Source organism: Ips typographus, linkage group LG14, assembly GCF_016097725.1.
Source record: "Ips typographus isolate SLU linkage group LG14, UJ_Ityp_2.0, whole genome shotgun sequence".
Lineage (NCBI taxonomy): Eukaryota > Metazoa > Arthropoda > Insecta > Coleoptera > Curculionidae > Ips > Ips typographus.
Genome location: NC_138435.1, coordinates 4,680,935 through 4,696,324, shown reverse-complemented (window position 1 = coordinate 4,696,324; position 15,390 = coordinate 4,680,935). Strand labels below are relative to the sequence as shown.

At 49.1% G+C, this 15,390-nt stretch overlaps 1 protein-coding gene and 3 long non-coding RNA genes across 5 annotated transcripts; 2 read left to right on the top strand and 2 right to left on the bottom strand.

The window, feature by feature from the left end:
* Positions 1-5,599: 5,599 nt before the first annotated feature.
* LOC145737738 (uncharacterized) lies at positions 5,600-6,044 on the bottom strand. Its single transcript, XR_014180456.1, has 2 exons — positions 5,976-6,044; positions 5,600-5,921 (listed from the first exon to the last, which is right to left on the bottom strand). It is a non-coding gene; the product is annotated as an uncharacterized LOC145737738 (long non-coding RNA).
* A 505-nt stretch (positions 6,045-6,549) lies between these two features.
* On the top strand, positions 6,550-7,081 carry LOC145737737 (uncharacterized). Of its 2 annotated transcripts, XM_081992567.1 has the most exons (3): positions 6,550-6,683; positions 6,742-6,827; positions 6,889-7,081. In XM_081992567.1, exons 1-3 carry the CDS (start codon positions 6,671-6,673, stop codon positions 7,051-7,053), a joined length of 264 nt encoding a protein of 87 aa, XP_081848693.1. In that variant the 5' UTR covers positions 6,550-6,670; the 3' UTR covers positions 7,054-7,081. The 2 variants fall into 2 exon arrangements, with proteins under 2 accessions (XP_081848693.1, XP_081848692.1); XM_081992566.1 differs by having other exon boundaries at positions 6,742-7,081.
* Positions 7,082-7,376: 295 nt separating this feature from the next.
* Positions 7,377-8,501, top strand: LOC145737755 (uncharacterized). The gene is made up of 4 exons (XR_014180465.1): positions 7,377-7,761; positions 7,812-7,927; positions 7,977-8,182; positions 8,250-8,501. It is a non-coding gene; the product is annotated as an uncharacterized LOC145737755 (long non-coding RNA).
* A 6,182-nt stretch (positions 8,502-14,683) lies between these two features.
* On the bottom strand, positions 14,684-15,128 carry LOC145737752 (uncharacterized). Its single transcript, XR_014180464.1, has 2 exons — positions 15,060-15,128; positions 14,684-15,005 (listed from the first exon to the last, which is right to left on the bottom strand). It is a non-coding gene; the product is annotated as an uncharacterized LOC145737752 (long non-coding RNA).
* Positions 15,129-15,390: the final 262 nt, after the last annotated feature.

The following is a 15,390-nucleotide window of genomic DNA, read 5'->3' as shown; positions in this document are numbered from 1 at the left end:
TTTCTGCCGCCCAGGCAGCAGGCGAGCAAGGCCAGCATCGCTATGGAAACTATCAGCGCAAGCATTGTGCCTATCTTCGGCTTTTTTAGGACCATTGGCGAGGGTCGCAATCCTTCTTTATATTTAAATACAGTCGCGACACAGGACAACGTATTAAAAAACTCCATAATAGGAATTCAAATGTTGATGGAATTTTATAAAATCATTTATTTAGATAAATGCAAAAATTTATTGGCTGATCCCGTGATTGCACGATGGCAGGCATGCGGGGGTCGACTATGGCTGTGATTGGTAAACTTACTACATATGGAATGCTGTACAAAGCGGCGTGTGGAGGCGGCGCTACAAGCCCTGGCGGTAAGCCGATCCCCACGTTTCCCTGTGCTGGCCATACACTGGCGGCAGGGAGGCCTTTATTCCGCGCATCTAAACCCTCGTGCCAATTTTCTGATATTTCGCTAATTGGAAAGCACATCAATTTTTGCATTTAGGACCTGGATGGCAAACTCCTTTAAATTAAAAGCTGATTGAAGCTCCTGGGGCCGCTGTCCCGGCGGCATGGAGGTATGCCGCAATTCCGCATGCAGGGCTTCTTTGGCTCTGAAGCCCAGCTGAGCCAGGCGCCGTTCCCCTTTAATTCAAATTTGAATTTTTCTAAAATTCGCAAATTAAAAATCCTTCGGTACACCTCACTAAATCCCGCCATTATTAACTTTATATTTTATCCAGGCCACTGCCCCGCGAAGTCAGTGGGGCGGCATCTTCCGCTGTCCTAGCTTGGTAGAGATGTTTGCTGTGGGAATGTCACATTCCGGGCTACCCCTGCTCAGACGCCCCATTTCTTCTGTAGTTTGCTCCCGGCGCCCCGGTCCGGCAGGGCTTGTCGAGCCCTAAGGAAACAGCCCTGGCTGGTGTAGGGTTCGATGAGCGAGGGCAAAAAGACATCGATGCGCCTAGGGAGAGGGATCCTACAAAAATAAGTGAAGTGCTCCAAACGGTGCTTTTGAGGCGGCGAAGACTGCAATCATATTCTGCGGGACCCACGGCAGGATTTTGTAAAGATATTATGCCACAATACAACAGCAGGAGAGCCTCCGAAAGTAGAAGTGCGGATGATCTTGTCCTATGCTATTGGAAGCCACTTCAGCAAACCTGCGGCCGCGGATATTCTGGCCGTCCGATGAAGGTGCCCATATGCATAAAGGAGTACGGCTATTCAAGTAAAATTTTGCCTTTATCCCATGGACGTAGCGACTCTGCTATCATGTTTTCTCGTCTTTGCCGCATGCGACACGTTCACTGTATCGTTCCAGGACAGGAACGGTGAGTGCATCGGCGTGGGGAAGTATAAACTAGACAGCCCAGTCTACACGGAGTCGAGGCTGTTTGGCGATATGGCTAAGCTGGTCAAAATGGACGATGGGGGCGACAGGTTCTTCACCATCCGGCTCCAAAAGAGTGTGTTTGAAGGGGTCATGGAGCTGCTTGAGAATAGCTTGAAAGGGGTGCCCGACATGCGCACACATGAGCTGTGCCAGCACATGGCAGCGGGCGAGCTTCTGCGCCTGTCTGACAGTGGGATGGCCGTGCTGTGCAGGAATCTTGCAAAGAAGGGCCTGGGCGGAAGGCATGCGGGAGAGATAATCGACCCCGGGGCGGATGAAATCTTTGAGCGCCATGCATATCCCAGATCCTATCTGCTCCTCCTCCGAGGATACGTTGGCATGCACGGTGCGTCCCTGTGCGTGAGAGGCAGTACAGCAACAGTGTGCTCTGCGGAAGATCTTAGACACGGAGACAGAGACGGGGTATCCTTAGTTGAAAAGATGTGTTAATTACCGGAAATGTTTAACATGCTGCTGAATGTACGGCCAAGCAGTGGGGCTTCTAGCAACCCCGGCACTGAGGAGCCTGTAGATTCGGGCGCCCAGGAGACAACAAGGGGGTGGAATCTTGGCCCCCGAGTGCGCTCTGCATTTAATAGACTGCTGTGCTGCCGAAGAGCCGGCACAGGCTCCAGCAACCCTGACCGAAAGCCCCCCACGCATCCAAATAACGGATTCGGTTTTGCGGTTTTCATCTGGATACTCAAGCAGATGGAGATATCAGAGCTGGTTCTGGATTGTTGCTGCCTGTCTGGAGATCACGTGCGCGCCGTTGCCGAGCTATGCGGGCTCAAGGTGCACTTTCTTGGCTGCAACGCGCTGCAGCCAGATGATCTCGCGCCCCTCGGGAATTTACAGCAGCTGAGGGAGCTGAACATCGAGCGCAGTAAACTGAGCGGCAAAGACGCCTCGGCGATAGCATCGCTTCCGGGGCTTGAAGTATTATGTATGGGCCATTCGGCCCTAGGGTCAGCTAGCCTGGATTTCATCAAGAGCATGCAGTTCCTGAAAGAGCTGGATGTTGGCGGTATTGAGTTGACTAGTCGGGATATTTTGGCAATATCGTCGGCCGAGAAGCTCCAAAGGTTACATATGTCATTGTGCAACCTCGAGCAGACCGATCTTCAGCCGCTTGCGGGGCTGCAGTGCCTGGAGGATCTGTATGTTGGATCCAGCAGGCTGAGCGATGAGAATATTGCGGCAGTGGCGTCGCTAAAAGGCCTTAGAATCCTGTTCTTGGCTGACAGCAAGTTTAGGCAGCGCGGAATTCGGCAACTCGGCGGCCTGGCGGTGCTGGAGAGCCTGAATGTTGACTTCTGCAAGCTGCAAGCTGGGTAACGAAGACGTCCGGGCGATTGCATCGCTTGAAAACCTCAAAATACTTAGTATGATGCACTGCCACTTAGACCAAGTTAATCTGGGGCCTATCGGTGATTTGAAAAGCCTGACGGAGCTGGGGCTCTGCGGCAGCGAGCTGAGCAACGAAAACATTTCTGCGGTAGCGTCAGTTGGGACGCTCCAAAGGCTGGACATGTCGTGGTGCCATTTGGAGCAGAGTAATTTGCAACCCCTGCTTGGCCTGGAGCTCCTAAACGAGCTGAGCATCCAAAACAATAACCTGAGCGATGAGAGTATCTCGGCAGTCGCGGCCATCCCCAGTCTCCAAAAGCTAGACTTGTCCTCCTGCCATTTGGAGCAAAATGACCTACTGCCTCTGTGCAATGCGAAGAACCTGACGGAGCTCGATGTCGGTAACAATAGCCTGAGCAGCGACAACTTTGCAAAGATAGCACTGCTTGAGCGGCTCTTGAAGCTGCGTATGCCCAAGTGCAGCCCAAAGTGAAATGGCCTCTGGGCCATCAGTCTTCCGCGGAACCTCGTGGAGCTAGACATTAGTTCCAACACGCTGAGCGAGGAAGATAGCCTGTCTATAGCGTCGCTTGAGGGGCTCAGAAGACTGAGCATATACAACTGCAAGCTGGAAGAAGGCAGCCTAGGGCACATATGCGGGCTCGACCTATTGGAGATGTTGGATGTTGGCCGCATTGAGCTGAGCGACGAAATGATTTTGGCGATAGCATCGCTCGAGAATCTCCAGCAGCTCGGTATGTCCGGTTGCGGTCTACACTCGCGCGACCTTTCGCCTCTTGGTGCTCTGGAACGTCTGCAAATCCTCGATGTCTCCTTTAACGAGCTGGGCACTGCAACTATTCTAGCAGCAATATCAGCACCGCTGAAAGAACTTAAAGTATAATAAAGGCACGCCTTGCAGTAAGCATCTCATTTTACACCAAAGCGCCGCCTCAACAAACGCGTCCCGCTACGGAGTCCTCGCACCTGCTTTATTTAGACACCCCGTTCGCGGCATTATCCGCCTTTAAGCAATGTATTTGCCGTCAGGTGGCATATCTCGGCTGAGACCCGCAGCTGATATGCTTCGGTGCGGATCGTTTTAGGCTGCGGCATTGCTGCACAAAGCAATTTGCTGCCTCCGCTCCTGCAGCAGGCCAGAACAAACAGTCCAAACTGCAAGCCGGCGATGGAGGAAGGAGCCGGCAGATGCGGCCTGCTATAGCAGGGGACGCAGGCCTAAGATACTGAGATTTGATAAACTTGCTGCTTACAGCCCTGCTGCCGCGGGTCACAAAAGGAGGGGTTCATACTTTAATGATGCTTGCCTTTATAGGGTTGCGCCCACGCCTATTAGAAACCCTAATCCGAGCGGAGTCACGGCCACCACCTGGGTGCATGGATCGCGGGGACCCGTGGTAGCGTGTTTACAAACCTCCTCAAGCACAGATTTAGACGGCTGCGCATCCTCCATGAAGCGGCCCAGCAAGCATTTGCTTCTTTCTCTCTCCGGGGTGTTCCCACTGCTGCGCCGGTCCAGGACCCCCTTTGCAGCAAAGTAGACTGCATGTTTTACTATCTCTGCCCTGGTCGTATTATGCTGCGACGCTAGCCGTTCCTCTGTGCAGCACTCCAGCAGCGCGTCCAGCTTCAGAAGCCCCTCGGGCTCGAACAAAACGTGGTCGTCCGCAGACAGCCCCAGGATCTTTACATGGAGCGGATAGAGAACGAAAGCCAGGGCCCCGTACGCCTCCATGTCGCTATCCGCTAGCCCATCCTCGTCGTTCGTGAGTCTGTAGAACAGCTCAAAGAGATCGTCGAACCAGCCACAGTCGTCCTCGCACAGGTCGCGCCCCAGGGCCACGCCCATTAGTGCGCCGATATGGTACGCGTTTCTGCAAAGGAGCAGATCGTGGAATAGCCGCCTGGACAGGGGCGGTGTCATCATGTAGTCCAGCGCATCTATATCGGCCGAAGCGCGGAGGAAGCTCTCTGGTGTGATGAAGGCCTTCTTGTGCCTGCTCTTCTTCCACCTGTGATAGGAGAGGATGAATCGTTGAAAGTTTCCGTCGAAGAGGTAGAACTTTCTAAGACTGTGCCTGTGCGAATCAGAGAAGCGCTCGCCGGTCTCCTGGAACTGGATTATGCGGTAGATCTTGGCGGACAGGGTGCGAAATAGCGCCCCTATGGTTTTAGCGCTAGTGGACTGGAGGTATAGCTTTCTGTCGAAGATGGGCCTCTCCGATCCCCCCAGCGCCAGGCCGCAGCTGCTGCATTCCATACTCTGGTAGACCAGGACCCACTCTATGAATGGAGGCTGTACAGCAGCATATTGGCATAAGAAAAGGTTGCTATTAACGGTACAAAGGGGAAACTGAGCAAGCCCCATTCCGCCTTCCCTCCTCTTCTTTCCCGCATCTTCGTCCGCGCTCTCCTTTTTGTCTTCATCGTCCTCTGCCCCACCATCTCTGGCCAAGATGGAGAACGTGCAGTGCCCCGTCGGGCCTTCTTCGACCGCGGCGCTGCTGGACGGTGCAGGCGGCGGCTCTTTGGCCTGGACGGCTCTCGCGGCCCTTTGTTTGGCAAAGCAGATGAGTACAAATGCCACTGCCGTGAAGGACAAGATAAAAATGGCAACGATGCCCAACGATGATCTGCTCGCCCGCATCGAACGGCAGCCTGGCATATTCTTTTTGTGCCGTACCGAATATTTAATAAACCTATATTGTATCATCAAATAACCACAATTCAGCGCTCTAATTATATTTTAATCCTGCGTGTTTTTATTAAACCATGGATGTGCTGCAAGAGTGTTATAATAGTGTCACGTTAAGGGGTAGCTCAGAAGAAGAAAACCACAGGTATACAGGTAAGCCGTTTTTATTTAAGACAAATCAACAAAGGTCTTACCCCCAGATTGCCAAGTAGGCGAGGATCATGATGTGAGGAGCGTCTGAAGGGTTTCGCGGAGGGCGCACGCTTACCGGGGGTGAATAGAACCCTAGACTAGTGTCCCAGGGCATTCACCACGCCGAATAAGACGCGTTGGTACTGTCAAAGGGAGATAAGTCGGTACGGCAACTAATGCTGCTCGCCCGTGCTATTTCCTTTGACAGGCTGATTTCCGGGTGCTTGCACTTGGTTACCAACTGTTCCACTAGAAGCTACACAGATGGTAATCCCAGACTATCCCAGAGATCAGTAATCCGTACGTGCTTTTGGTACCGTATTTATACTCACATCATGACCCCAATTCTCCAATCTTGCTGACACACACATGGTACTGGGGGAGACCGGGGCAACTTAAGGTAACGGCACTTAGTGTAATGTCTATGTTACATGCCCCTCCCCTACAAAGTGTTCGCCCCGGACACTAAGATACCCTAACTGTACAATTCTAACATCGCCTATATACTAATAGGTGGGTTTATGTGGTGGAACGAATCCTTTATTTATCAAAAGTCTTATAATCTAAGCCACTAATCATATTGTGCGCCCGAGGATTTGCCTGAACGTTCCAGCATCCTTGGCCGCTACTCAGTTCACGGATACCAAGGCTACTAGCTCACGGGTCGTACTGGTGCTGTCATCTATTGGCGCCTGCTGTGAAACCGTTTACTGGCCGGTGGTTCGTCTCGGTCCGGTGTCTGGGTTGTGTGCTAGGTGGCGTTGTTTTCGTGTGGCCCGGTCGATGTGTTCCGTGAAAGATGGCGGTACTTGTTGATTGTGCTGACCGGTTTGACCTGGGCGGCGTGAAAAAATTCAAAAAAATGTTTATGTTATTATTACCTATTATTTATGTTATGTTTTTGTTTAATAAACTCAATCTAGTACCCTACTAATTTTTTTTTTTTGCTTACTATGCATCGATACTTATTATTACGACTTATACTGTTCAACATTTGGTCCCCGAAGCCCCAAAAGAGTGTGTCAGAATGGAATTTAAAGGTGAGTGGTCGGGTTCCCTCTTTTTTCTTTTCTCTAGGTATCTGGTCGTCTATTCCAGATTCGCGTGGTTTCCCCCTAAGTTTGCGACGCGCCCGGCGGAGAGTGATCTCGTGCCTGCGTCGTTGGGCACCCGATCTTCCCCAGGTAGGTCCCTGTACTTTCAGCTTGATGTTTACTTGGTTGCCTATTCCCATTGCTGCTTTAGGATTTTCGAGCGGAGGTGTACTTCTTCAAAGTACGTGGGGAAGACTGGCCGCCGGAGATCCCTCCGGGGCATGTTGTCATCCAGCATGGTTCGTGCTGTGGGCGACTATGCCTTGTAACCTTTGTGTCACGGCTTCGGAGACCAGTAGTTCATTGTTACTACTAAAATAAAAAATAAAAGTTTTTTAGACTAAGTTATATGGCTTATCTATTAATTCTCTAATCCTCCTTATCCCTACTGAGGTGACTTCTTGCCTGTTTGGAGTTGGCGGGTGTCCGTCATTTGTCGCTGAAGTTGACAGACCACGCCTTTTTCTAGTTCGCTTGCGAGATCGGATGATTCGTCAATTTTTATGACGAAGGTGTTCTGTCCGCGCATGACCCACCATCTTCATTTTCTTGTGCTGCCGTGTGGGTATTGCTTTTTAGGTGTTTTCTCTCGTCCTGATCTTCCCTTTCTTGAGGGTGCTTCTGTGACTTGTGGGTAAGAAAATGCCTTATAAGACTGTAAATGAGGACCGCAATAATTAGCGCCCCTGTTGACCAGGTACATATGAGTAACCAGGAGTTGCCATTGTCCAAGTTTTGGTCCAAGCTTGGTGTCGACGTGGATGACGCCTCCGTTTGTACCGCGTGGGCGACCGCCATTATGGCCGGTATTTTCAGAAGTAGGTAAATTACAGCTAGGGACAATGTGATGTTCCAAAGAAACATGAATGAATGATTCCCGCTGTGGATTCCCGAAATGTTGGCTGTGGGTATTTTTTGCCATTTTTCGTCTAGTGATTGCCTGATGGTTTTTTCCGAGGATAGATTAAAATGCGGTAGGCTGGTGGTCCAATTGACGTTTAAGCATTCCGTGAGGTTGTGGAAGGTAGGTAGAAATGCTTGGTTATTTGTAGGTTTTAGTACGAACGTCTTTAGGTTGGTCCATGCGGCCGGCAAAATATGTCGAACCGAGGCAGTTGCCTCTTCTATTTTACATGGGAAGCGTTTTTGAATAATGGTTTCCCCGTTTACGTCCAGCTGGCATTGGCAAGGTAGGTTCATTTTCAGAGCTCCTGGTAGATTTAATAACTCTGTTCCTAGGTTAGAAGTTTCCCCTGGGCATGTTATAGATGTGTTGGGCTTAGGGTGGGTTAGCAGGAATTCTTCTGACCCGGTTTCTGAGATAATCATAAGGTTTGACTGGTGGCAGTGCATTGGGCAGTGTTCCGCTATGTCCTCTACTGTTGCCCCATGGAACAGTTTTCGTGCACAAGAAGGGCCCTGTGTTTGATCCCCCGAGAACCTGGGTAAGTAGCATAACCTATCTTGGTATGGTTTACATTCGTGTAGTGCAATTCCTGTTATTTCCTTTAGTATGGTTCTTGTTCTTGTGGTGGCTACTGCCATCATTAATGGTGCATGTTTTATTGTGCATGTCTGTCCCTCCCACGCGAAGGGATTTGTTACCAGCTGGAACAGTCGCCATTTCCTGTTTAGAGAGATCAAAGGGATCTTCACGTGTACCACTAGTAGCCCATCGGAGAAGGTACATTCGCTGATGGGGAGACGAAAATACGATGACACCTGTGCTGTGGATATGGCAAGTTCAAATTCATTTTTCCTTATTTCCCCTTGTATTTTCTTTAAGTCGGACAGAAGCGTTTCTGGTTTTATAAGTGCTAGTGGAATTTGTTTCTGTTTGCATTCTTGCAGAGCTGCCTGACTGCGCATTTTCCTTACAAGGAGAATGATTCTATTTGCCATTCCCAGATTTGCCTCCATATTTGCTTGAACCATCTCTGTCGCCCATTCCTTTTCCAGCTGTTCTTTGTTAACGAACTCCTCCAAGTTATGTATCTTTGATTCCGTCATTCTTATGGCCTGATTCGTTTCTTCCTGACAGCGTTTTTGGTCCTCCGAGCGTGTGCTTAACATTTTTAAGGTGTCCTCCATGGTATCGTGGAGTGCCGTGATGTGTGCCTCTAATTTCCCTTCTTCCATATACATTGAATCCATTTTTTCTTGCGTGGCTACGCCGCAACAGTAGTTCAAGCCATCCGCTATGAATCCCAAGGAGAGCGTTCTTTTTTCCCTCCTTAATTTTTTAGTTGTTTCCCAGTCTGGATACTCGTTTGCCCTGTATAAGCTTATTTCTTTGTCTATTGCCTCCTCCAATTCTCTCAAGTGTTTCCTTCCTTGACAGATATAGCTTTGGTTGGCCCTTTCGCAATTTCCCGGTGGATTTCCCCTTGGGGCTGGGTTTACCTTTGGTTCGGACCAGGGTATTACATAGGTTAGGGGGATTGTGCTTTCGTACATAATAGTGCTGGGGAGTTCCTTCCATGTGGCCCCGGCCGTCACTTCTACGTGTTGGGGCGTTACTATGGCGACCCTGCAATACGAGTGGAATCGATTAGTATTTTTTGTGGCGCCTGGGCTTCCCTGCATTCTTCTTCGTCTGTTTCTTCAGCTATTTCCCCTAACGTCCATTCGTCATGGAATGGCAGTATTCTGCCTATATGCACCACGTCTGTTTTCCTTCCACCCTCTTGTTTTACTTCGTAATTCACCTCGCTTATTTTTTTTGTAATCCTGTACGGCCCAAACCACCTCAACAACAGTTTCTCGCTCTTGCCCACTTTTCTTATTGGTATAAATATTTTTACTCTATCTCCGACTTCATATTCCCCTTCTCTATGCCTAGAGTCGTAGAGCTCCTTGTCTTTCCCTTGTTTTTTCTGTATGTTGTCTACGGCCAATGCCCTTATCATCAATGCTTTTTCTCTTAGCTCCTTGGCATTCGTGCTCATTTCTTTATCTAAGAGAGCTGCATCCAATGGCAGAGTCGGGCTTCGTGCAAATATTAATTCAAAGGGCGTGAATTGCGTCGTCTCCTGTTTCGCTGTGTTGTACGCGAAGGTGACGAAGGGCAGGTATGAACACCAGTCCGTTTGTTCTGTGTTACAATACAGCGACAGCATGTCGGCTAATGTTTTGTTCAACCTTTCTGTTAGCCCATTGCACGAAGGGTGATATGCTGTGGTGAAGGTGCTTTGGACGCCCATTATTTGTTGAAGCTCTTGCACTATCTCAGACTGGAAAACTTTTCCCCTGTCGCTTAGAATAGTACGGGGTACGCCGTGTATCAAGAGCACCTTTTCTAGCAGAAATCTTGCTACTGGCCCTGCCTTGCCGTTAGGTAGGGCCGCTGTTATCGCGTACCTTGTTGCATAGTCGGTTACCACCACAATGGTTGTCTTTCCCAGACTGCTTTTTCGAAAACGACCCAACAGGTCCATCCCCAGCTGATCGAATACTTGTCCCACTTGAATAGGCTGGAGTAACCCTAGGGGTTTTCTGTTTGAGGGTCCTTTTCTTGCTTGACAATCCCTGCATCCCCGTATGTACTTGTGCACGTCCTTCACCATGTTGTCCCAGTAGTATTTTGGGCTTAGTCTGCTCAGAGTTTTGGTCATACCCATGTGTCCACTAGTGGGTGCGTTGTGGGCTTCCCATAGCACTTCCTCCCTTAGTGCCCGTGGTATTACGAGCGCATATTCTAAGCCGTCTTTATCTGCGGTGGCTTTGTATAATATGTTGTCCCTTATTCTGAAGTTCTTTGCCTTTCGTCGTGTTATTGCGTCGCTGGTACTATTTTCGGGGTCCATGATTGCTTCTCTCAATTCCCTTAAATCCTTGTCTCTGTTTTGCAGTTCGTCTATCTTTACTGTCGAGATGGTGAAGGTGGGCACGTCATCTAACTCCTCGATTTCCATATTATCTATATGTAGAGCGGGGTTGCGAGATAGACAGTCTGCGTCCTGATGCTTGCTGCCTTTCTTGTATACCACCGAGTAGTCGAACTCAGCTAGTTTTAGTGCCCACCGTGCTAACCGCCTAGAGTGGTCTTTTATGTTGTGTATCCAACAGAGTGCATGGTGGTCGGTGACTATTACCACCGGTCTTCCGTAAATGAGATGTCTTAAGTACGTCATCCCCCATACAGCGGCCAGCAGTTCCAATTCACTTATAGAGTAGTTTCTCTCAGCTTTTGATAGTGACCTGCTTATGTATGCTATGGGGTGGTTTTGCTTGTCATCTCCTTCTTGCAATAGTATTGCCCCAATGCCCTCTGTGCATGCGTCTGTGTGGAGGGTGCACCCGATGTTAGGGTTGTAGTGTTTCAACACTGGGGCTGTCGTCAGCCGTTCCTTCAGTTCCTGAAATGCCTTTTCCTGTTCTGACCCCCAATGAAATTTGTTTTTCTTTGTGGCCTCATGTAAGGGCCGTGCCAATACTGAATAATTTTTTATAAATTTCCTGTAGAAGTTGCATAGGCCCAGGAAACTTTGGAGCTCTTTAGTTTTCCTTGGTGTCGGGAATTCTTTAATCCCTGTTAGCTTCCCTTCTTCGGGGTATATGCCTTCCTCGCTTACTGTATAACCTAGTATTCTTACTTGCTCTTGCAGGTACTCGCATTTGCTAGGTTTTAGCGTTAGGTTAGCTTCTCTCATCCGTGTGAATACTTTTTCCAACTTCTCGATGTGATCTTCTAGGTTTTCGGAGAATATTATTATATCGTCTAGATATATCAGAATTTCCCTCCACTTAAGATCTCCAAAAACTTTGTCCGCTAGCTGCTGGAAGGTGGCTGGGGCATTGCAGAGTCCGAAGCTTAACACGTTGAACTCATAGGAGCCATGCCCTTGTGCCGTGAAGGCCGTATATTGCTTAGAGGTTTCCTCGATCGGAATCTGCCAATACCCTGAGAACATGTCCAGTGTCGTGAAATATCTGGCTCTCCCCAGATAGGTCAATATATCATCTATCTGCGGTAGGGGGTAGCAGGATTTTTTCGTCACTGGGTTGATGGTTCTCTTGTAATCTACACAGAATCTGGTGGACCCGTCCTTTTTCTTAACTAGGACTACAGGGCTTGCCCAGGGAGAATGGCAGGGTCTTATTACCCCACAGTCTAGCATTTCCTGTATCTGGGTATCTATTATCTCCCTTTCGTTCTGTGAGACCTTGTACGGGCGGCATTTTACCGGCTTGTCCTCAGTTACCTCTATCTTGTGTTCGATACGGTCTGTTTTTCCCATGAATTTGGGTGATTTGCAGAACACATCCTCGTAACTCGACAACAGTTTTTTTAATTTTTCTTTAAAACGTCCTTCTGGTATGTGTTCTAGCTTATGATCTTCTAGGTTCACCCTTTCATCGTTTGATTGGCGGACCGAGAATACTTGACTTGATGCTGCTTCTTTTTCAATTTTTGCTATTGTGGTGCCTTTATACACTATTCTTGGCGTTGGGCCGACGTTTTTGAGTTCTATCATGGGGCTCTCTCTGTTTTGCCCGTAGTTGCCCAGTAGGTGGTTCCTGATCAACCAGTTTTCATTAGGCACCACGTGTGTTCCCTCTGTTGGAGTATTCTGTGGTCGTGTTTTTATTGTTCTTGTCTCGCCAGGCATGATGACCACGTCTTCTGTAGCCCTTAATTTAGTTTGTTCTGGCGGGATTTCCTCAAAGTAGTTCGGTAGGATTTCCCATCCTGTTTTCGCTTTACTGGCGCGTGTTTTCCTCTTTCCCTTTCCTTTTGATATCCAGATTTCTATGTTGGTGCCTCTAAACGCGTCTGTTAATATTTTCTTGTTGGTTGGCCAGCTTGTGGGATCGCCTCGTTGGCTTAACCTTGGTAAGGCGATGCTCCTAATTTCATGTTGATTCGCCCATTGTCTCAGTGCCGTGCAGCATCTTCTGAAAGGTTCGATGGCGACTGAATGGGCGTTTTCCTCTTTGGCCGTCATCTGAACTATCTGTCGGCCGTTTTTTGAGAAGAAATCCAGTTCTCCCAGGTGGGAGTCATTTATTTTTTCTACCCCTGCGTGGCTTCTGATTACTCTAGCAATACCCCCGTCGTTGCAGGGTGTCGTGGACACTGTAAATGCCCATGCCGTGCTCTTGGGGAAGGAGAAAATTGATCTGGGCACCTCGTGTATGCTAGGCTCTGGTAAACGAGAATTTGCTTGCTTTTTCCTTCTTTTGCTTGCTGGGTTGCTTTGCTTGGGTTATTATTATTATTTTTCCTGTTTTGCGGGTGTAAATGTGGGTTTTGTTTGCTTGTGCTTTTTGTTTGATGGCTGAAACTTATGGTCAACCCTTCTTCAAGTGTTAACGTTTTCTTTGCCATGTCGATTGTCGCCTTTGTATCCTCCAAGAATTCCATTCCCAAGATGAGTGGTTGGGGTGGGTTTCTTAGTATGGTAGCTCGTATTTCCCATTTTCCTACGTGGTTCCCTACTATTTCTAGTAATGTTTTTGTTTCCCCCAGGCTGGGGATTTTCTGGCCCCCTGCCGTGAGCAGGAGGGTGGAGTATCTTGTGCTTCTTTGCTTGTTTTCTATTAGGCGATCGCTTACTATGTTCAGCTCCGCCCCTGTGTCTATTATTGCTGGTATAAAGAATCCATTTAAAATAACGTTGATTGTCAATACTTTAGTGCGCGTTGGCCCCCAAGTGGAGAGGGTGACGGGACTCAATTTTGCCACCCTTCGAAGTTTGGGTGATGCGGTCTGCTTCTGCAGTCTGTGGCAAAGTGCCCAATTTTTCCGCAGCTATAGCATGCTGGCCTATTGTCTCGTGCCCTCGTGCTAGGGTAACGCCTTTGAGGCGGGGGTGTGCGCCTTGTGTCGTATTCTCTCCTGGGCGGTGGCGGGGTCTTTTCGCCTGCATAAGGGTGGTGGTTTTCGTACCGTGCCGGTTCTCTGAAGCCCGAGTGATCGTATGCTTGGCGCTGCGGCCGGAATGTTGGTGTAGCGGGCCGTGGGGGTGGTTCTGTAGGGGCGTTATCTATCGTGATGCATAGCAATTTAATTTCTTTTAATGATCTAGGTGGCTGATTGGGAAAATGCGTGAGCCAGTAGTACTTAGCCTTTGTTTCGGTCATCAAACCGTTTTGAAAAATCTCTTGGAATTCCCCGAAATCGACTTCCCGCTTGTATTCTTCATAAAGGACCCTTAGATCGTAGAAATAGTTCTTCGTGGGTTCTAAGGGACCCTGTGTTCTTTCTCGAACCTTCGCAAGTAGTCGTAGGCTACTGTTATCGTCGCAGAATTCATTTTTGAAGGCCTGACATATGAGGGACCAATTACTGTCAGGGTGACCTTCTTTGTATTCTGTGTACCATATATTTGCAGCCCCCTGCAAGAAGGAGTGAAAGTATAGAATTTTTAGGCCATCATTCCAATTGTTGGCCACGGCCATTCGGTCGTATGTCGCTATGAATGATTGCGCTGAATCTGTGCAAGGGTTGTATGTCGGGGGGCTGATGAATTGTGGCAAAGCGGGCGTTTTTTCTCCTGTTTCCACTGTGGAGATTGTGATGTTTGCCATTGTTCCGGTGTGCGCTTCTAATTCCTTGATTATCCTTTGGGGGTGTATCTGTTCACGTATCGTTACGTTCTCTTCGTTTTCTGATTCTTCGTTTTCGCTTTGTCTTTCGTCTCTTTTTTATGTTATTGTTGCGTCTTTTTGACGTACCAAGGTCAGGGTGATATATCTCGGTGTTCCTTCTGTATCCTGACTCCGTATGTCCCCTACACTTGAGCTTCTGTGCCTTGGTGCAAATGGGCTGTCAGTCTTTGCGGATCTCAAATTGTACCCTTTATTCATTCCCTTTTTCCTGCGCCGTTAACTGCGTCTGCGAGGGCGTGTCCACCAATTTGGAGATTAGCAGACGGGGATGAAACGAGGCGCCTCCACCATGTCACGTTAAGGGGTAGCTCAGAAGAAGAAAACCACAGGTATACAGGTAAGCCGTTTTTATTTAAGACAAATCAACAAAGGTCTTACCCCCAGATTGCCAAGTAGGCGAGGATCATGATGTGAGGAGCGTCTGAAGGGTTTCGCGGAGGGCGCACGCTTACCGGGGGTGAATAGAACCCTAGACTAGTGTCCCAGGGCATTCACCACGCCGAATAAGACGCGTTGGTACTGTCAAAGGGAGATAAGTCGGTACGGCAACTAATGCTGCTCGCCCGTGCTATTTCCTTTGACAGGCTGATTTCCGGGTGCTTGCACTTGGTTACCAACTGTTCCACTAGAAGCTACACAGATGGTAATCCCAGACTATCCCAGAGATCAGTAATCCGTACGTGCTTTTGGTACCGTATTTATACTCACATCATGACCCCAATTCTCCAATCTTGCTGACACACACATGGTACTGGGGGAGACCGGGGCAACTTAAGGTAACGGCACTTAGTGTAATGTCTATGTTACAATAGGGGGTCCCGGTGGGTTTCGCCAAGGCGGGCTGCATAGCGGGGCCCGGACGAAATAGAGGCACGACGCGCTCGCAACAAGTCCTGCTCGAGGCCCGCGCAAAATAATAATCTCCCTGCATTTTATGACGTGGAGCGGGCTCGACAACCACTGCCGGCGCAGCCCGAACAGCGCCAGACTGTTTGGAGCACGCACAGGATTCTCGCCCAGGCGGTGCTTCGCGGGGCGG